Source organism: Eschrichtius robustus, chromosome 12, assembly GCF_028021215.1.
Source record: "Eschrichtius robustus isolate mEscRob2 chromosome 12, mEscRob2.pri, whole genome shotgun sequence".
Classification (NCBI taxonomy): Eukaryota; Metazoa; Chordata; class Mammalia; order Artiodactyla; family Eschrichtiidae; genus Eschrichtius; species Eschrichtius robustus.
Window position 1 is genome coordinate 87,102,444 of NC_090835.1, and position 21,536 is coordinate 87,123,979.

The 21,536-nt window shown below is 39.8% G+C and overlaps 1 protein-coding gene across 1 annotated transcript in view; it reads left to right on the forward strand.

The window, feature by feature from the left end:
* Nucleotides 1-2,112: 2,112 nt before the first annotated feature.
* LOC137774104 (zinc finger protein 841-like) overlaps nucleotides 2,113-21,536 on the forward strand; it is a 50,126-nt gene continuing 30,702 nt past the window's right edge. The window contains 6 exon segments of the mRNA XM_068559219.1: nucleotides 2,113-2,231; nucleotides 6,192-6,352; nucleotides 15,426-15,495; nucleotides 16,801-16,873; nucleotides 19,848-19,908; nucleotides 20,003-20,492. Of these exon segments, the coding sequence (XP_068415320.1) occupies nucleotides 2,113-2,231; nucleotides 6,192-6,352; nucleotides 15,426-15,495; nucleotides 16,801-16,873; nucleotides 19,848-19,908; nucleotides 20,003-20,492 (974 nt within the window).

Below are 21,536 nucleotides of genomic sequence, written 5' to 3' on the forward strand. Positions count from 1 at the left end.
AGTTCTTTAATGAGAAAAGGTAAAGGGAATTGGTCTGGGCTGAGTCCAAACTCTCTCTAAACTCTCTAGGTGTTCCGAGGCATATAATCCAGTCTGCTTATCGATTTCCTCACATGGGATATGAGTTCAAAGGGAGTAGGCAGTAGTCGCTTCTTCCTGAGAGTCAAAACAGAAGGCAGATGATATTGCTCCACCACAGGGCTGTGCATCTCTGGGCAAGCCACTCACCTTTTTGAAAAGCTGGTCCCACACTATAAAATGGAATTACTAGTACTCCCTTGTCTTTTCTCACAAAGCTTCTGTGAATGCTACACATTATAAATGGCAAAGCTTACTATAAAGAATATCATCTATGACATAAGGAGATATTACTGCTGTGCTTACCTCAAATGAATTAGTTTTTAAATTGTGATAGTATACATTTAGGGAAAGATGCTCTCAGAGGATTTGTGCTGCTGTTCTAGAGAGTGGACAGATGCATTCTTTTTCCTGGCTTTGGAGGATGCACATGAAATGGGGAAGGCAGAGCCGGTGGATGTGACAAAGGTCTCAGGCGGAGCCCCCAGATATATTTCAGAGAGGCTAGGAGGTCTCTGTCTCCACAAGGTTAGGACCATACCCTTATCTAGGTTTCATACAAGGGGTTCCTCCACCATGATGTGGAATGTTGCCTCTCCTTTTCTCTTTTTCTCCTTTCTTCCTCATACTTTAGTTTTACCTGGATCACCTTACTGGTCTATAGATATCATATCCTTACCAAATCATTATTCTCGAAAGTACAGTGGTCACAAAGTGCTGCAGCACCAGCAAACCCCATTCTCCTCTTTATATGACTAAGTTTCCAGCCCTCACAGCCCTGACCCCCTCCTGTTACCTTAACCATCTGAAATTCTTTTGACCATGCCACTTTCTCTTATAATCAATTGCTGATCTTGGAATAATTTTCCCTTGTATATACTCCCTTGAATATTAAGAAATTATCTCATTCCGAAGGAAGCAGGTTCTGAGGGTTCTGGAATAGCTCTTCTTCTGGTGCTTTGCTTTCTGGTATCGGGCTGACTACTTCCTGGAGCCTTTGCGAATGCACAGGAGTCAGCAGGAGGGCCTAGGCAGCCTCTGTTCAACTCTAAAACAGAGACAGTCAAGTCTCCAGGCCTACCAAAAGATGGTCTTCAGACAATAGTGTCCTTGAAGATTGGTTCAAAGTCACAACAAATTCACAGAATTTGATATACAGCATTTGTCAATACCCCTAACAACACCTACTATACTGAAGTACAACCGTCATCATCAGAACCATAAAATAAATACTACTACTCTCAAGCTCTGTAACTTTAAGTAAGGTACTTCATCTCTGTGTGCCTCAATTTTAAAATCTGTAACATGAGGATAATAATCGTACATCTCATGGGGTTAACGCGAGGATTAAATGAGTTAACGCTGGTAAAAACTCTTAGAACAGTGCCTGGCACACGGTAAGCATCTGGGAAACACCCCGAGTACAGAAGCCCTTCCTCGCCCAGCTAGAGCGGAGCGGAATGAAACTCTGAGCTTTTCCATCTCCCAGGGGTTCACCGGAGAACACCACCTGCTGTCAGCACAGCTGAGGGACTAGGTTGTGCCCACCCGCAAGGTGAGCGCTGGGCGCCGCTCAGAGACACCGTGCCGCGTCCCAGCCGCGGAGGCACCTCTCGGCCGGACCTGCGGCCAGACCACCCTTGGACCGCTCGCCGGTCTACCCCCGAGAGAGTTGAGTGTTTCCGCACGACCACTTCCTAGAGCCTCCAGGCCCACCCGTCCAGGACCCGGGCCCCGGAGCCCGGCGTGCCCCACTCACCGGCCGCCTCGGGGCGAGCGCCGGGACACACCCTGGGCCGGACCCACGCGTAGACAGAACCTTAGTGCGCGGGGCTTGAGGAAGCCGGAAGGATTAATGGGAAACCCTTGCGTCGACCCACTGCTCCCGCGCTCACCAAGGTTCCCGAGGTCACAGACACTCTTCCACTCAGACCCCTGGTCGTGTCCTTGTCAGTATGTGGGGCCAGTCATTGCCTGATCAACGGCCCCGACCTAATTCTCCTGGAGCGGATGATCTGTTAGAGAACAGAGACGATGGGGAGAATGGGCAGCATACCAGAGGCCGTGGCTCTGCGCCTGCGCTGCAGACTCCGGGACCGCCAGGTTGTGTTCAGACTCATTTTCCTGGAGATTTTTGCAAAGCGCTTTCCCTGGTGTGTGTGACGCCGAGATTGAGAAGTTGATGCTAGAGGCCTGAGAAAGTTGATGCTGGAGACCCTAGAAAAGTCCTGAAGATCTTAATACATTCTATGCAGTATAGTCCAAACCAGTGATTTAGTTTTAAACAGCATACCTGGAGAGCTGGTTAAAATACAGATTCCCAGGCTTCGCACTCGTTGGTCAGAGGAAAGTCCCAGAAACACTGCATTTTCAGGGGGCATCCCAGATAATTCTAATGCAGGTGGTCCTCAGACCATCTCTGGAGAAACAGGCTTTTTTGCACAGTCTAGATGCTTAGATGCAATTAAATGCAGGACACTTCCCAAATTCCATCAAGAGAAGTAAAGGTAAATAAAATCAGGATCCTATTCTGGTCATGAAGATTTTTACCTATGTTTTATACTAAGAGTTTTATAGTTTTACTCTTAAATTTAGATCTTTGATACATTTTGAATTATTTTTTGTATTTGGTGTAAAGTAAGCATACAACTTCATTATTTTGTATGTGTATATCCAGTTTTCCCAGTACCATTTGTTGGAAAAGACTGTTACTTCCCAATTATGTGGTCTTAGCACTGGTTGAAAATCAGTTGATATATATGTGGAATTTGTTTTTTCTGGACTTTCTTTTCTATTCCATTGGTCTAGACGTATATCCCTATTCCGGCACCACACTGTTGAGATTACCACTGTGTAGCTTTGTGGTAAGTTTTGAAATTAGGAAGTATCAATCTTCCAACTTGTTCCTTTTCAAAATTTGTTTTGGTTTTGAGGGTCCCTTGAGATTCCATATGAATTTTAGGATGGGTTTTTCTATTTCTGTAAAAAACATTGTTGGGATTTTGACAGGGAATACATCAAATCTGCTTTGAGTAGTATTGCCATCTTAATAGTGTCTTCCAATTCATGAACATGGTATGTCTTTCCATTTACTTAGGTCTTCTTTAATTTCTTTCAGCAATGTTTTGTACTTTTTGAAGTACAAATCTTTTGCCTCCTTGGCTAAATTTCTTCTTAGGTATTTTATTATTTTTGATGCTATTGCAGATGGAATTCTTTAATGAATAGAGCAACCAGACAGATTAGTTAAAAAAAAATAGAGGATTTGAGCAACAATATAAACCAGTTAGACCTAACAAAATACATATATAGAACATTTCACCCAACAACAGCAGAACACACATTCTTCTCAAGTGAACATGGAACATTCTCCAGGATAGAGCATATGTTAGACCACAATAAAAGCATTAATAATTTTTAAAAGATTAATATCATACAAAGAATATTTTCTGATCAAAATGGAATGAAACTAGAAATCAATAACAAAAGGAGGGGCTTCCCTGGTGGCGCAGTGGTTGAGAATCTGCCTGCCAATGCAGGGGACACGGGTTCGAGCCCTGGTCTGGGAAGATCCCACATGCCACGGAGCAACTAGGCCCGTGAGCCACAACGACTGAGCCTGCACGTCTGGAGCCTGTACTCCACAACAAGAGAGGCCGCGACAGTGAGAGGCCCGCGCACCGCGATGAAGAGTGGCCCCCACTCACCTCAACTAGAGAAAGCCCTCGCACAGAAATGAAGACCCAACACAGCCAAAAATAAATAAATAAATAAATTAATAATAATAAAAAAATAACAAAGGAAAATTAGAAAATTCATAACTATGTGGAAATTAAATAACATAGTCTTAAACAACCAATGGATCATAAAAGAAATCACAAAGGAAATTAGAAAATAACTTGAGAAGAATGAAAACAAAAGCACAACACACCAAAGCTTATGGGGTGAAGCACTGTTTTTTCAAATCCCCTAGGGGTTGGGAAGCCATTTCAGCTCTTTGGAGTTAAAACTATGGCTGGCCTCTTTACTGGCTCCTCAGCAATCAAAAGCAGTGATCAGCAATCAAAACATTAAACCCCAATTTTTAGAGTGCAAGGTCTTTATTGCCCACCACAGCACCAGCAAGCTACACCAGGAGCAAGGCCAATAGTTCCCACTGGCTGCCTGCCATAGTGCTAGGAGATGGGGGATGGTAGCCACTGCATGAAACAGTGAGATTCACCAAAATTTATCAATCTCTTCTTCAATCTCTCCTCTGGACTCTGCAAATGTTTGACTAGACCCCAGATTTCCAAAAGAGTTGCTTCACACAGTCCTGCGAGCTCAATAGTTGTTTCTATGGAGGGAATGATTCCTGGACATTCCTACTCATCCCTCTTCCGTGACATAACTGTCATTTCCTTTTACAAATCATGGAATGAAGAGTGAAATGACACAGACAGATACAAGGCTAGAATTAAATCTTGTGTTCTTTAAGGGGGAAAGGGTCTCCTGAATATAAGGAGTTTAAGAGATATAAGGAGAGAAATTGGTTGGAAGAAGAGGGACAAGAAAAGAATTTTAATCTTAAAAACAGAAGAAATGCTGAGCATACTTAACATCCACCTTTCTATGTGACTTCTTGGACTTCGTGTATTTACAATTTTTGTACTGCAGAGAAACTTAAAATCCATTTGTAAACAATTGCTGTGAATTTTGAAATGGGACTTTTATGAACTTCTACCAACCTTACCTTTAAGATTTTCCCAATTTGTATATCTGTTGCTTCATGTGAAAGAAACTTCTTAAAATGAATTTAATAAAATAAAGCGTTCTTCCTACCATACGACCCAGCAATCCCACTACTGGGCATATACCCTGAGAAAGCCATAATTCAAAAAGAGTCATGTACCACAATGCTCATTGCAGCACTATTTACAATAGCCAGGACATGGAAGCAACCTAAGTGTCCATCGACAGATGAATGGATAAAGAAGATGTGGCACATATATACAATGGAATATTACTCAGCCATAAAAAGAAACAAAATTGAGTTATTTGTAGTGAGGTGGATGGACCTAGAGTCTGTCATACACAGTGAAGTAAGTCAGAAAGAGAAAAACAAATACCGTATGCTAACACATATATATGGAATCTAAAAAAAAAAAAAAAGGTTATGAAGAACCTAGGGGCAGGACAGGAATAAAGACACAGACGTAGATAATGGACTTGAGGACACGGGGAGGGGGAAGGGTAAGCTGGGACGAAGTGAGAGAGTGGCATGGACTTATATATACTACCAAATGTAAAATAGATAGCTAGTGGGAAGCAGCCGCATAGCACAGGGAGATCAGCTCAGTGCTTTGTGATCACCTAGAGGGGTGGGATAGGGAAGGTGGGAGGGAGATGCAAGAGGGAGGAGATATGGGGATATATGTATATGTATAGCTGCTTCACTTTCTTACAAAGCAGAAACTAACATACCATTGTAAAGCAATTATACTCCAATAAAGATGTTAAAATAAATAAATAAAGCGTTCTTCAATCAGCTACAAGGGATGATAAATTGACAAATCTGGCTATACTGTCTATTGAAGGTGACTATACAAACAGGTTAAATTTTGTCAGTCACTGAGAAATTTGCAGAAGACTCAAAAACAGAAACTATGAAGTTATTATTCATTACTGCAACACACTATATGTAGGTGAGTTTTTTTCATCTTTTCCCAGAAATACATACATGTAATTAAAAATACCAATCCATTATTTTAAAACTTTTTGGCCTATATTAAAAACTTTTTAAAAACTTGCATAATTATATGTGAAGTGAAATAAAGACTATTTCACTGACCATTATTATTATTCATTCCATTTCAGGATTATTACTGAAAATAATTTTTCTTGTACAGAGGAGAGAAGTGTTAAAAAAAATTATCTGCTCTGGATGTTAAATATGCCTTGGTAAGTGTACCCAGATTATATTCCTAAACAACATAAATGGAACCTGAGACTCTGGTTTTACGCAGGCGTTATTCTCTGCCAAGAAGACGAAGACATGGGAGGATAAACAAAACTGGATTGCTAGCAGGAAGACAGGAGGACTTAGAGTGCCAAGCTTGACCCTTGGTTCCTAGGTTCAGATCAAAAACCGCTGCCTTGAGCGCTGGGACCAATCTGACTGTTGTCATGGAGACGGCGGGAGTGGCTGGTTGCACAGGATTCCCGGCGCCTCTGTTGCGTCATTTCCCACCGCCAGCCCTTGGCTCCGTCGCCCAAGCCCGCGTTATTTGGGAGGGTGAGTGTCTAGTGGGAGTCTGAATAGTGTGTTCCGGAGTATTGGCTGACAGTACGCTTTGCCCTTTCGGAAAAGCTTTCTATGGAGATGCCCCACTGTCAGTTGTGAGGCTGCGTGCGGCACCACAACGCTCGGGACAGAGTCGTGGGAGTGTCTGGATGGATAGCTACGTATCCTGGCAACCGCCTGGCCTCCAGGTGAAGTCTCGAGTCCTATCGCCAATGCTGGGTTTGTTCCAGGCAAGTGTGCACATCAAGGCCTTTCTTTAGCACTTGTCTACCTTTTCCGTTCTCTTTTTCCTCGTAGGTTTCCCCATTGTGGGATCTGTGTTGCTCCCTGTTCAAGAGATCGGTTGGGACACACTCAGGATGACTGTTTCTGCCAGAGTGGTTTTGGGGACTCATGCTTTTTCTTTAATAACAACGTCATGCATCTACCTTACATCCTTAAAATGGGCTTTATAAAAATCATTTGGCCATTCTTGTTACCTCCCGGAGTAAGTAGGACTTGGGGATGAAGGCTGCAGTATCCTTTCTCGAGCTGCAGAGTGAAGGTCCTCTCCACAGAGATTCATTTTTTGTGTTGGACACTTCTCATTGTTTCTTTTAATCTCCAGGTCCCAGAGCCATGGAAATAAAGTGCTTCTCCAGAGTGAAATCATTTTTTCCCCCCAAATGGAATAGAAATTATCAGAGAGCAACACATATAGAAAGGGCAAGTATTTGTTTCGTGAAGCTTTTGTGTATTCAAGTGTGTGTAACGGGTTATAAAACGTATTACTGTGTGGTCAAAAGTAGACACTGACTTACAACGAACTATATGCCATATAGGAGGACAGAGGAGACACGTGAGACACAGAGAACTCCCTTTGTCAGGAGATAACCTTTGACTCGAGATTTTTCAGATGGACAAAGTCCTCTGGTGCTAAAGAATGCTCTGAATGCCTGCCGGGAAAGATTAGCATTTAGATGGTGGCACAGTATCTGAGGATCAGAGAAGCTGTAGTGACTAGTGTTTTTCAAACTTTGGGACCATTGTGAGTTATGAAATCGATTCAGTGGCTTGCAAACAGCGTTTTAAAAAAGAAAGAAAGAAATAGAATAGCAAATGTGTATACCAGAGTAGCTTATACACACAATAAGAGTAACAGCAAACATGTATAGTAGGAATAATTATTGTTTTGTGAAATTTTGGCTCAGACACACACCATACACACATAGAGGCAAGTTTGTAGTAGTTGCAAAGTAAAATGTATTTCTGAATGGAAAGAAAGTACTTCACTAGTAGATGATTAAACTGAAATGCTTGAGGGTTATAGATGAGAATAAAGGGAAAGATGCTGGTATTCTCAGAATGAGTAAAACACAGCCATTTCAAGGATTGTGGTAGAAGTGAGGGACTCTGAAACTGAGATTCAAGGAAAGAAAAGTAACTCTATCCTTAGGGATTGAAGATAGATACTGTTGGCTTGTGCCGGTAAGAATGTATCATACTTTATTTCTTTTTCAACTCTTCTGTGTCAGTCACTCGCCACTAAACCAGGAAAGGGAAAAAAAACTTAGAAGAATGTTAGAGATGATCATATATAATTTTTAGGATTATTTTCCTTCTTCCTCCCCCCTCCCTTCTTTCTCTTTTTGCCCCCTTTGGTAGTATGTCTTAGGAGAAGGAAATTATCCTCCTTATTAACCTTATATTTTTAAAAAATTATGGAAAGATCCAACACACAAAAGTATAGAACTTTGTGCAATTAACCCCTTAATTTAAGTTGGTATGATGACTTTGGAAATAAGTTTGGTGTTAACTAAACTGAAGATATATATGTTATGAGCCCATAATTCCCTTCCCAGGTAAATTCTCAACAGTGATGCATACACAAGTGTCCTAAATCATGTACATGAATGTTCATAGCTGAATAATTTATAGTAGCCAAAAACTGAAAATAACTCAAATATCCAAAACAAAGGTACAATGGATAAATAAACTGTGGTATTGAATACTACATCCACCGTTTTGTGTTTTTTAACATCGACATTTTTAAAGAGTGAAGGTCAGTTGCTTTGTAGAATGTTCACAATTAAGATTTGGCTAGTTATTTTCTTATGATTAGATTATGATTAAGCATTGTTGGCATGAGTACCACATATGTATCTCCCATTGCATCACATCAGAAGGTACATTATGCCACTTTGTCCCACTATTGGTTAAGTTTGATCACTTAGGTTAAGGCGGTATCTACATAATGTTAAGGTACATTTCTCCCCTTTTATCAATATTTTTATGTCCTCAAGCATTCTTTTAAAAATTCAACATGTTATATGCATTACTGTCATCATTCTTTTGATTCTCGAATTATCCAAAATTTTGCTAATGGGAAGACCTTTAAGTCAGCTTCTGTGTCTTTTTGCTGTATTTTCAGAGACCTTCCTTGTTTCCTGGCATAACTGCCTTTCTGCTCACTATGTATTCCCCACCTGAGACTTGGATCAACTACTTCTTCAGGGAGGCCCCTCCACTTTTTTTCAGTTTGTTTGTTTGAATTAGTCCCAAATGAGGTGCACACATTGTGCTTAAGTCTTTCTCTTTTTAAAAGATAAACTTGTTTTTTTTTTTTTGGTTGTGTTATATGTGTTCGTTTCTGTGCGAGGGCTTTCTCTAGTTGCGGCAAGCGGGGGCCACTCTTCATCGCGGTGCGCGGGCCTCTCACTATCGCGGCCTCTCTTGTTGCGGAGCACAGGCTTCAGCCGCGCAGGCTCAGTAGTTGTGGCTCACGGGCCTAGTTGCTCCGCGACATGTGGGATCTTCCCAGACTAGGGCTTGAACCCGTGTCCCCTGCATTGGCAGGCAGATTCTCAACCATTGCGCCACCAGGGAAGCCCTAAAAGATAAACTTTTAATTTTAAATATTTTTAGATCTATTTAAATTTAAATCTACAGAAAAGTTGTAAAGATAGTATAGAGAGTTCCTGAATACCCCTGACCTAGTTTCCCCTATTGTTAACATCTTATACTACTATGGTATGTTTATCGCAATTAAGAAACCAACACTGGTACATTACTATTAACTAAACACTACACTTTATTAGGATTTCACTGTTTTCCCCTCATGTTCTTTTTCTGTTCCAAGATTCTTTCCAGGATACCATGTTACATTTACATGTCATGTTTCCTTAGTCTCCTTTGATCTATGCATTTTCCTCAGGCTTTCCTTGTTTTTGATGACCTTGACCTGGTCAGGTATTTTGTGGAATGCCCCTCAATTGGGATTTTTCTAATTTTTTTTTTTTTTTTCTCATGATTAGACTGGGGTTATAGGTTTGGGTACGAAAGACCACAGAAGAGAAGTCCCAATCTCATCACCTCAAGGATACATCTCATATCAAGGATACATGCTATTAACATGACTTATCACTGATGATATTATTCTTGATCACCTGACTGAGGTATTACTTACCAGGTTTCCCCACTGTAAAGTTACCTCTCCTTCCATATTCTATTCTTTGAAGCAAGTCACTAAGCATAGCCCATAGAAGGAGTGGGAGGAGGGGAAATTTACCTCCCCATCCTGCAGGGGAGAGTAGCTATAGAAATTATTTGGAATTCTCTGTAAGGGAGATTAGTTTTTTATCCCCTATTTATTTATTCAATTATTTATATCAATATGGATCCATTGATATTTATTTTATATTTTGTGTTGTAATACAATAACACACTATTTTATTGCTCAAATTATTTCAGCTTTGGCCATTGGGTGCTGTTAGGTTGGGTCCTATGTCCCTTTGACATTCCCCCTACCCATTTCCCCATTTTTTTTTTTTTAAAGCATTTTCTTACTTTCTGTCAATGCAAGATGCTCCAGGTTCATATTGTATTTTCTCTGTCCCAGTCCTGGAGTCAACAATATAGGGTGTGCTCATTGTCACTGAGGTGTCACTGCTTCTGGGCTCTCTCAGCTGCCAGTGTTAAACTATACTATATATGTATACTAACCAATATATCCATACATATCTATAATTATTTCTGTATCCATCCATATCTATATTAAGCTAAAGGTGAATACATGCTGATGTCTCTGACTCTAATCCAATACCACGTGTATCATTTTAACCTTCCCTCTAGCTTATTTGTAACTTCCCTGCCCAATATGAGAAACCTGGCACTCACAGTCTACCATCCATTTACTTATCTGTTCAACTCCAGTGTACATGTACAGCTGTTTCAGAATTTGTGTCTCATATTCCCAAGAGAAACAGATATACCAACTAGAGTGCTGTGTGAAGTTAGCTCCTTTTGTCTGAGTCTTACAGTTTCCGATCATTTCCAAATATACTTAAATCATTCCCTTTATTCTCCATCCTCCTTAGTGAGGTCATGTCATACATTTGTAACACAATTAGAATCATTTTCTCACATCTTACAATCTATCCTAAGATCCGCCAATCTCCTGGTTGGGTTTTTTAAAATTCTAATTTATTAAAGTTCATTCTTTTTTTTTTTTTTTTATATCTACTTTATTTATTTATTTATTTATTTTTATTTATTTATTTATTTGGCTGTGTTGGGTCTTCGGTTCGTGCGAGGGCTTTCTCTAGTTACGGCAAGTGGGGGCCACTCTTCATCGCGGTGCGGGGACTGCTCTTCATCGCGGTGCGCGGGCCTTTCACTATCGTGGCCCCTCCCGTTGCGGGGCACAGGCTCCAGACGCGCGGGCTCAGTAGTTGTGGCTCACGGGCCCAGCTGCTCCGTGGCATGTGGGATCTTCCCAGACCAGGGCTCGAACCGTGTCCCCTGCATTAGCAGGCAGATTCTCAACCACTGCGCCACCAGGGAAGCCCTAAAGTTCATTCCTTATGTTGTAAAGTTGTTGGTTTTAAAAACTGCATAGTTTTGTATATCCAAACTACAATATGATACAGGTTAGTTCCATCTCCCTAAAAAATCTTCTGTGCTTCCCCTAGTCAAATACCTTCCTCTCCCCAAACTACTGGCAACCACTGATCTGTTTTCCATCCCTCTAGTTTTGCCTTTCTAATAGAACGTCATGAATGGAATCATGTAGTATGTAGCCTTTTCGGTTTGCTTTTTTCACTTAGCAAAAAGGATTTAAGATTCATCCATATTGTGTGAATTAATCACTCATTCCTTTTTATTGTTGGATAGTATTGGATCCACAGTAGTTGGATGTACACCATTTGTTTATTCATTTACCTGTTGAAGGACATCTTGATTGCTTTGAATTTTTGAAGATTATGCATAAAGCATTTATAAACATTTGCATGCAAGTTTTTGTGTGGGTTATGCCTCTCTTGTTTTATTGGGGTAAAATTCACATAACATAAAATTTAACCATTTAAGTGTATAATTCAGTAGTTTTTAGTATATTCACAATGTTGTGCAACCATCACAGCTATCTAATTCCAGAACATTTTCATCACCCCAAAAGAAGCTTTGTACACACTGAGCAGTCACTCCTCATTCCACCCTTTCCCTAGCCCCTGACAAACACTGTTCTCTTTTGTCTATGAATTTGCCTATTCTGAACATTTCACATAAATAGAGTCATACAACATGTGGCTGTTTGTGTTTGCCTTCTTTCACTTTCAAGGTTCACACATGTAACATTTATTAGCACTTCACTTCTTTTTAAGGCTGAATAATATTCCATTGTGTGTATATACCACATTTTGTTTATCCATTAATCTGTTGATGGGCATTTGAATTTTTCCCACTTTTTCCTATTATGAATAATGCTGCTATGGAAATTCATGTATAAGACTTTGTGTGAATGTGTTTTTGTTTGTTTGTTTGTTTGCTTTTTTGTTTTTCAGTTTTCTTGGGTTTATGCCTAGGAGTAGAACTGCTGGATCATATGGCACCTCTATATTTAAATTTTCAAGGAAGTGTCAAACTTTTCCACAGCAGCTGCACCATTTTACATTTCCACCAGCAATGTATAAGAGTTCCATTTCTCAACATCCTTATCAATATTTGTTGAAAATCAAATTGTTTTGAGTATAGTTGTCCTAGTGGGTGTGAAATGGTATCTTGTGGTTTTTATTCACATTTGCCTAGTGACTAATGGTATTGAGCGTTATTTTATATGCTTATTGGCTATCTGCATGTCTTCCTTGGCAATATGACTATTCAGATCCATTGCCTGTTTTAAAAATTGGGTTGTGTTTTTGTTGCTGGGTTATAAGAGTTCTTTGTATATTCTATATACTAGACCCTTGTCAGATATATTATTTGCAGATATTTTCACCCATTATGTGGGTTGTTTTCACACTTTTCATAGTGTCCTTTGATCCACAAAAGTTTTTAATTTTGATGAAGTCCAACTTATCTATTTTTTTTCTTCTGTTACTTGTGCTTTTGGTGCCATATTTAAGATAATTGCCTGATCCAGTGTCCCAAAGATTTATAGTTACATTTCCTTTTAAGAGCTTTAGTTCTTACATTTAGATCTTTGATCAATTTTGAGTTAATTTTTGAATATGTGGGCATAGGGGTCCAAATTCATTCTTTTGGATGTGGATTTGTTGAAAAAGTGATTCCCCAAAGTGACTCCCCATTGAATGGTCTTGACGCCCTTGTCGAAAATCAATTGACCATAGTCACACAGGTTTATTGACTCTCACTTCTGTTCCACTGACTTGTGCTCATACCACACTATTTTGATTAATGTAGCTGTGTAGTAAGTTTTGAAATAGGGAAATGTGAGTCTTATTTTGTTCTTTTCAAGATTGCTTTCCCTATTTGGTGTCCCTTGCAATTCCATATGAATTTTAGGATCAGCTTGTCCATATCTGCAAAGAAGGCAGCTAAGATTTTGTATCACTGAGTCTGTAAATCACTCAGGGAATATTGCCTTTAAAACAATATTAAGTGTTCCAATGCATAAGCACCAGATATTTTCCCATTTACTTTGATCTTTTTTTTTTCTTTTCTTTTCTTTATTTATTTTTGGCCGCATTGGGTCTTTGTTGCTGTGCAGGGGCTTTTCTCTAGTTGCGGCAAGCAGGGGCTACTCTTCGTTGCGGTGCACGGTCTTCTCCTTGCAGTGGCTTCTCTTGTTGCAGACCACAGGCTCTAGGCACACAGGCTTCAGTGCACACAGGCTTCAGTAGTTGTGGCACACGGGCTCAGTAGTTGTGGCTCGTGGGCTTTACAGTGCAGGCTGAGTAGTTGCGGCACACGGGCTTAGTTGCTCCATGGCATGTGGGATCTTCCCTGACTAGGGCTCGAACCCGTGTCTCCTGCATTGGCAGGCGGATTCTTAACCACTGCACCACCAGGGAAGCCCTACTTTGATCTTCTTTAATTTCTTTCAACAGTGTTTTATAGCTTTCATTGTAAAATTTGTGCACTTCTCTGGTTAAATTTATTCCTAAGTATTTTTTCTTTTTCATACTATTATAAATAGAATTGTTTTCTCAATATTATTTTTGGATTATTCATTGTTAGTATATAGAAATACAACTGACTTTTGCAAATTGATCTTTCAGTTTTATCTTATCCTGCAATTTTGTTGAACTCATTTGTTGGAATAGTTTGTGTGTGTGTGTGTGTGTGTGTGTGTTGTGTGTGTGGATTCTTTAGGGTTTTAGATATAAGATTGTGTCATCTGTGAATAGAGATAATTTTACTTGCTCCTTTCCAATCTGGATGCATTTTTTTTCCCCCTTTCTTTCTGAATTGCCTTGGCTAGAGCTTCCAGTACAGTGTTGAATAGAAGTGGCAAGAATGGACATTCTTGTCTTGTTCCTGATCTTAGGGGGAGAGCTTTCAGTCTTTCACTGTTAAGCATGTTGTTAGTTGTGGTTTTTTTCATAGATGCCCTTAATTAGGCTGAGGAAGTTCCCTTCTTTTCCTAGTTTGTTGTGTGTGTTATATATATATATATTTATTCATGAAAGGGTGTTGGATTTTTGTCAAATGCTTTTTCTACATCTATTAAGATGAACTAGTGGTTTTCCCCCTTCATTCTGTTAATAAGGTATATTACACTGATTTTTTATGTTGAATCATCCTGCATTCCTGGGATAAATTTCACTTGGCTGTGGTATATAATATTTTAAATATGCTACTGAATTCAAGTTACTAGTATTTTGTTGAAGATTTTGACATCTGGATTCATAAGGGATATTGTTAGGTAGTTTTGAATTTTTTGGGATGTCTTTTTCTGTCTTTAGTATTAGGGTAATATTGGCCTCATACAATGAATTAGTAAGTGTTCAGTCTTCTTATATTTTCTTTGAGTCATTTCTCCATGAAGCCACCTGGCAGGCAAAAACAAAAATATCACAATTCTTTGTGGATGAGGTCTATTCTATTCCCTCTGGTACTAGTACCCGTGCTGAAAATGGGGGCTATTATCTTCAAGGCCACTGCCAAACTAGGGAGTGTAGAATGGGACCAGTTAAAATGCCATAAAGCTCACTGTTCTTACTAAGATTCAGATGATTTTCCTTGATTATTAAGCATTCCGATGGCTGCTGCAAGTTTTGGTTAATTTCTAGAATTTTAAAACAGTTGATTCTGACAGTTTTTTCCAGAATTGCGATTGTTGCTTTTGTAGAGGGACAGACTTTTGGATTTCTTTACTCTGCCATTTTCTCACAATCTCCTTTCTTTTTTTCCCCATGCCATTCTGTTTGTTTGTTGTTGTTGTTGTTGTTGAAGAAACAGGGTCATTCATCATGTAGAATTTCCTACGTTTTGGATTTGGATAATTACATATTAGTGGTATCAATTAACAATTCTTTTTTAAACAGTTCTATCTTCTGTAATCTCTGCAAGCTGGTGGTTATATCTAAAGACTATATTTAGATTTAGATTCAATTTTCTGACAAGAATACTGATACCTGTGGCTTTGTCCTTCATTTTGCATCACACCAGGAGGCATATGATGGCTTGATGTCTCACTGTTTTGCTCGTCAATCTGATTTATATATAATAAATGTTCCCGTCAACCTTCCCCCTAATAGTTTAACATCTTTTAAAAGTTTGGAATCCTGGTGTCCTCTACAGAGTACTGTTCAGTAAATGTTTGCAGTTGTGTTTCTGCCCACAGGTTTTCTGGATAGAGGCCTCAGCTTGAAACTTCAGAGGTTGAAAGTACAGCTCAAATGCCTGAGATGGAGGTGAGCCTCCAAAGAAATTACATCTTTGAAGAGAATTTGCAGTCTGAAGAGAAGCTTTAGCTTCCAGCTGCTTTCAGACATCTTCTGAACCCCTGTGTGGAGGAAAAGCTAGTTGTGCAGGATCAATCAACAGACAAACTTGACCAAGAGGTCTTTAGAGCATTGGCACTGGCAAGATCAAAGAAATGGTGAAATTACTTGTGCTAAAGCAGTTTCAGATCCTCCTGAACAAGGAGTTTAAAATTTGTCTCAGAACTCTGAAAATAATGAAGATTGTGTCTCTGGAGGATTTAACCCAAATGAGGAAGAAATAAGTATGGCTTATAGAAAAAATGTACTAATGGAACAAGCTTAGAAGAAGGCAGTCTACAAGGTAAAAGTAGGAAACATAAGTTTTCCTTACCCTTCTTTAGGCACAGAGTCAATCCTAAGTAATTTTATTTTCTATTACTGCGCAAACTTTCCAACAAGAGTGAAAAGGGCAAAAATCAGCCAGAATCTTATAACATATCAAGTGTATTTTCCATGTTTCTTTCCACTCCCTGCCTAGATAAATGCATACTTTTTACTCAATTATAATTGTAGAATAGTCACAATAATTGTTTCAGACATTTTCATTCTATCACAAGCATTTTATATGTTGGCTGTGTAGTTTTCATAATTATTTTGATAGAGGTGGGCTGTTCCCTCAAGAAGCCATTTTAATACTTTGTAAATTTTATTTCTTTTTATGGCATATTTAGATTGTTTGGAATTTTTGATATTTTAGTGCTTTCTGCAGGGATCATCTTTTAACCTGCGATTTGTTTTTGTTTTTAAAAGATTCTGTTTTGTAAAAAATGATTCTCTTATAACTAGTTGTTAAGAGTACTATTACTGCAACAAAATGCTGCATGATTCTGTGGTATGTGGGGCCAAATTACTTTCCAAAAAGGATATAACACTTTATACTACATGAACACCTGACTGAGGTAAAGTTTCTCCTTAATATTTTCATCTTTCTTTTTGTATCTGATTGTCACCTCCTAGTGTTCCCTGCCCAGGCATCCTATGTCCTCATGCTTCCCTCTCTGTTCCTGCCCCTGATAGCATCCAGATAACTGTTACCTGCAACCCCTTCTAATAACAGAGATAGGAATTCCTTTCTCTGAAACTTAGGAATTAGGAGTTATATCTGTCCTTTTGCTTCCTTTGATAGCTTTCTTTGGAGAGAAGGTAGGGGCCACATCTGTTGTTCTGAGGGACTTGCTGGTCAATAGTTTGTCTTCAGGACTCCATGTTCTTTTGACATCTCTGTCTTCCCAGGATTCTTCCTTCCCTCAAAATGGAGCCCAAAGGAGAGAGGCTGGCTACCATGCATCTAACTGCAGGACACCAGGTAAATATGAGTTTATTCCCATCAGAAATGCCATTCCAGTGTTCAGAGCATTAACACATTTTATCCTCTCACCTTAAAATTTATGTTCCCATATATGTACTTCTGAAATCAGATCTAAAGTTATTTGACTTACTGTGGTAAATGGTAGGTTCTGTAGAAAAAGCTCCCTCTCAACAGTACCATTCTCTAGTAATCACCTCTTTAAGTCATTGGTTTATTTATCCATCCATTAAACATTTTGTGTTAGGTTCCTGTTGCTGCATAACAAATTACCACACATTTGGCAGCTGAAAACAACACCCATTTATTATCTCACATTTTTGTAGGTCAGAAGTCAGAGCAAGGCTCAATTGGGTTCTCTGTTCAGGGTTTAATACAGGCTGAAATCAAGATGCCAGCTGGAACCACAGTCTCATCTGAGGCTTGAGATCCTCTTCTAAGCTCATTTAGTTTGTTAGCAGAATTCAGTTCCTTATGTGTAGGACCCATTTTCTTGTTGGCTGTTGGCTGGGCATTGTTCTCAGCAACTAGAGGCTGTCCTTTGGTCCTAGCCACATGGCCCTATCACAGTGAGGCAGCTTGCTTCTTCACAGCCAGAAGGAGAATCTGTCCAGTCTGCTACCATAGAGTCATATAATGTAACCTAATCAAGGGAATGACTACCCCACCATAGTCACAGGAGCTACGCACACTCAAAGGGAGGAGATTATACAGAGTTAATACCACAGGAGTGGGAATCTTGGAGCTATCTTAGAATTCTACTCAATGGAATATATGCAGAAGTGTCAGGTGGCAGCTTCTGGGAAACTTTCTGAAGAAATGGCTCATCTTTGCCCTTCTTTATCCCTTCTGTTCTCCTTATAATCTTGGAGTATGAGGTCAAGTTTATACATGACGGACAAACAAGATAGAAGAGCCTGGGTCCCTGACACTTTGGAATGCCATGATTGCCCTCACCACCTGCCTAGACTCTTGTGTGGTCCATGGTTATAAAACCCCACTGTGTGCAAAACAGTGTCACCTTGAGATTGTAGAGAACAGATTGGGAGAATGTAGATGGCTGTGATGAGGAGAGACTGCCAGCCATGAAATTAGTCAGGAGACTCACATAATTTAGGCACGAAGACCTAGATTTTAAGCTCAGATGCCTTCCCACAGTTATTATACATATGCATGTTTCAAATGGGCTAGGGATTGGGGGAAAGAGAGCCTCCTTACCAAATAAAAAGAAACCCTGAAAATTTCTAAACTAATTAGCCAACTGTCTTCAAGCTTGAAACTTAGGTGGTCCTACAGAGCAGGAACAGATGCAGCATATCTCACTGTGCCTCACCACATTCCCCAGAATCCCCCAACAAAAGCCAGGTACCTGAAGGTGACATTGTTTTGCACATGGTATACCACATAATTTTATACTAGGGGCATTTGTCACTCTTCAGGAAGCTTGCTACTTTCATTTAAAGAAAGTTTACTCAGATTGGGCTTTCCTGATTCTGGTATTGAAAACACCAGCAGGAGGTGATATTCTCACTCGACTGTAAAAAGTGAAATAAGTGCCCAAACATCTCTGAGTAATTGCTTTGCCTCCAGCTTTCCAGTATTCTCTCCCCCACCCCCCTACCCCCAACCCCAGTCATTTCCCTGCAAATGGCATGACCATTTTCCTTTTTTCTGGTCCATCTGTCTAACTTCTGATGATGCTTCCCACCGGATCACCTCCCTTCCTTCTCTCACATTTTGAATTATGTATATAGATTGATGTGGCCCCCTTTCATACCATTCTTGTCCTATGTATATGTTTTTTCCTTCCTCATCCCTCTGTGATGTTAAATGCAAAGACATATTTCAGAGTGTAAGAGCCATATATATCTGTGGACATATTTTCATGATATCACTTCATCTTCACCAGTTTCCTGTCACTCAGCACAAGACACGTGCATTTAAAAAATTTTCTTTCAGGCTGAGAAAATAATCTGGAGACCAAAAAGTCTATTGAAACCAGGATGTTTCTGAATAAGACCACCTTGGGAGCAATAATGAAAAGACCTACCAAAGATGGTCCCTGAAACCTAAACTTGAGAGAAGATGGAGAATGTAAAGAATAGGTTGGAGATCCAAGAGGGAGACCAGCAGAGTATGGGATCAAATGTCAGTTGCCAGCAAGAAAATACTCAACAAAGAGAGGGGCCAGGCAAAAAGAAAATTTGCAAGAATATATCTTATTATACAACAAAAATTCCTATAGGAAAGAGACCATATAAGTGTGATATGACTGAAGATATTTTCAAACAGAATACGGAACTAATGAAACATAAAATGTGCAGTGTAGGGAAACAATACAAATGTAAGGAATGTGGGAAAACTTTCAGTTACTATTCTTTTCTTAGTAATCATCCAAAGAGTCACCCTTATCTTTTCATTTTGGAGAGAAATCTTCTGAATGTAATAGTTGGAAAATCTTCAGTGAGAATGTAACCTTTACTCAGCATGAGAAAATCCACAGTGGAGAGAAACCCTTCAAATGCAATGACTGTGTGAAAACTTTCAGCAGGAGTTCTCTTATTAAACATCACAGAGTGACTCCTCTGGTGGGCCAGTGGTGAAGAATCTGCCTTACAATGCAGGGGATGCAGGTTCCATCCCTGGTCAGGGAACTAAGATCCCACATGCCCCGGGGCAACTAAGCCTGTGTGCCACAACTACTGAGCTCGCGCGCCTCAACTAGGTCCCACATGCCGCAAACTACTGAGCCCATGTGCTCTGGAACCCGCGTGCCACAACTACAGAGCCCTTGTGCCCTGGAGCCTGCATGCCACAACTAGAGAAGAGAAAACCCGTACACCACAACTAAGGAGAAGTCCACGCACTGCAACGAAAGATCCCTCATGCCACAACTAAGACCCAACACAGCCAAAAATAAATAAAATAAATAATAAATAAATAAATCTTAAAAAAAAACCCACACACACATCAGAGAACTCACACTAGTGAGAAACCCTATGAACATAATGAGTGTGGGAAGTCCTTCAGCCAGAGCTCATCATTTAAGAATACACACTGGAGAGAAACCCTCTGAGTACAAAGTTACAATGAAAGAAAGCCTTCTGAAATTGGTCAGCTCTTATTCAGCATCACAAATACACACTGGAGAGAAACCATATGAATGTAATGAGTGTGGGAAAGGCTTTGGCCAAAGATCATCCCTGACTCATTATCAGAGGACTCATAATGGAGAAAACGTCTTTAAATGTGTTGACTGTGGGAAGGCTTGCAGAGACCACTCTGCTCTCAGAAGTCACTACAGAACTCACACTGGAGAGAACCCGTACAGGTGTAATGCATGTGAGAGAGCCTTCAGCCAGAGTTCACACCTTACCATACATCAAGTAATCCACACCAGAGAGAAGCCTTATGAATGTAATGAACGTGGAAAGGCCTTTAGCCAGAGTGCAAAACTTGCCAAACATCAGAAAACTCACACTGGAGAGAGACTCTGTAAATGTAGCCAGTGTGGGAAAGCCTTCAGCCAGAGTTCACACCTTACCACACGTCAGATAATACATACTGGAGAGAAACCCTATGAATGTGGCAAATGTGGTAGTCTTTAGCCAGAATGCAAGTCTCACCAAACACCAAAAGAATGCTCACTGGAGAAAGACCCTGTGCATGTAGTGAGTGTGAAAAGCCTTCAGCCAGAGTTTAGCTCTTTTAAGCATCTGCCAACTCACACTACCTAGAAATTTCGTGAATGTGATGAGTACTAATGACTTCTGGTAAATATCAGTCACCACCAGATATCAAAGATTTTAACGTAAGGAAAGTTTATGTAAGATTTGACATTTCATGAAAGGTCAGCAAGTTAATATTCTGAGCAAGAGAGCACTAAATAAATTTTGTGAGATACTGTACTTGAGGACAGGTATTGTGTGGTTCTGATATTCCCTAGCAGCTTTTTCTTAGGGCTTTGTACAGTGACTCTGTAGTAAATGCTTGTATCGTTAATAGATTTTTGGTCAGATTTGTTGTACTCCCATACTCAGAAACTTTTTTAGGCTTTTAAAAATAGGAATGCCCCAACTGGAAATAGAATCACCCAAATAAAATTGAGAAACTGCTTTTAATTAGGAAGAGCATCTCAAATTCTGTATCTACAGTTTCTATTCAGAGAAACCAGGAATCCAGGTATCTATCACATGGGTCTTCTCCACCATAACAGAGACAATACCAGAGGACCTGCAGGAGCAAGAGGATACCTTTTAAATAACTGATCCCTTTAACAGAGCAATTCCATCACTATGCTTCTCTTTACCTTCTCATCCCCAACACCACGAGGTTTTATCTAAGGAAAGACACATGGACAGAGAGTGATTTTCAAGATTTATTTCACAAAAATAGATTCTACAGGATGTAAGCATGTACTCTTTGAAGTCTATCTTCTCCCCTTTGAACATACCAGTGAGCAAGTAGAAGATTGGGAAAGATAAAGATACTAAATCTCCAAGCCTATTTCTTATTACTTTGCACTTGGTTTACAATGTCATTTTAAGAGATTCGGCCTTAGGTAGAAAGGTAAGATGATAATAAATCAGATTTCCCCTGAAATACCCACAACATAGAAGAATAAAACCAGAAACCACCTAAACATGATGGAACTGGGAGACTT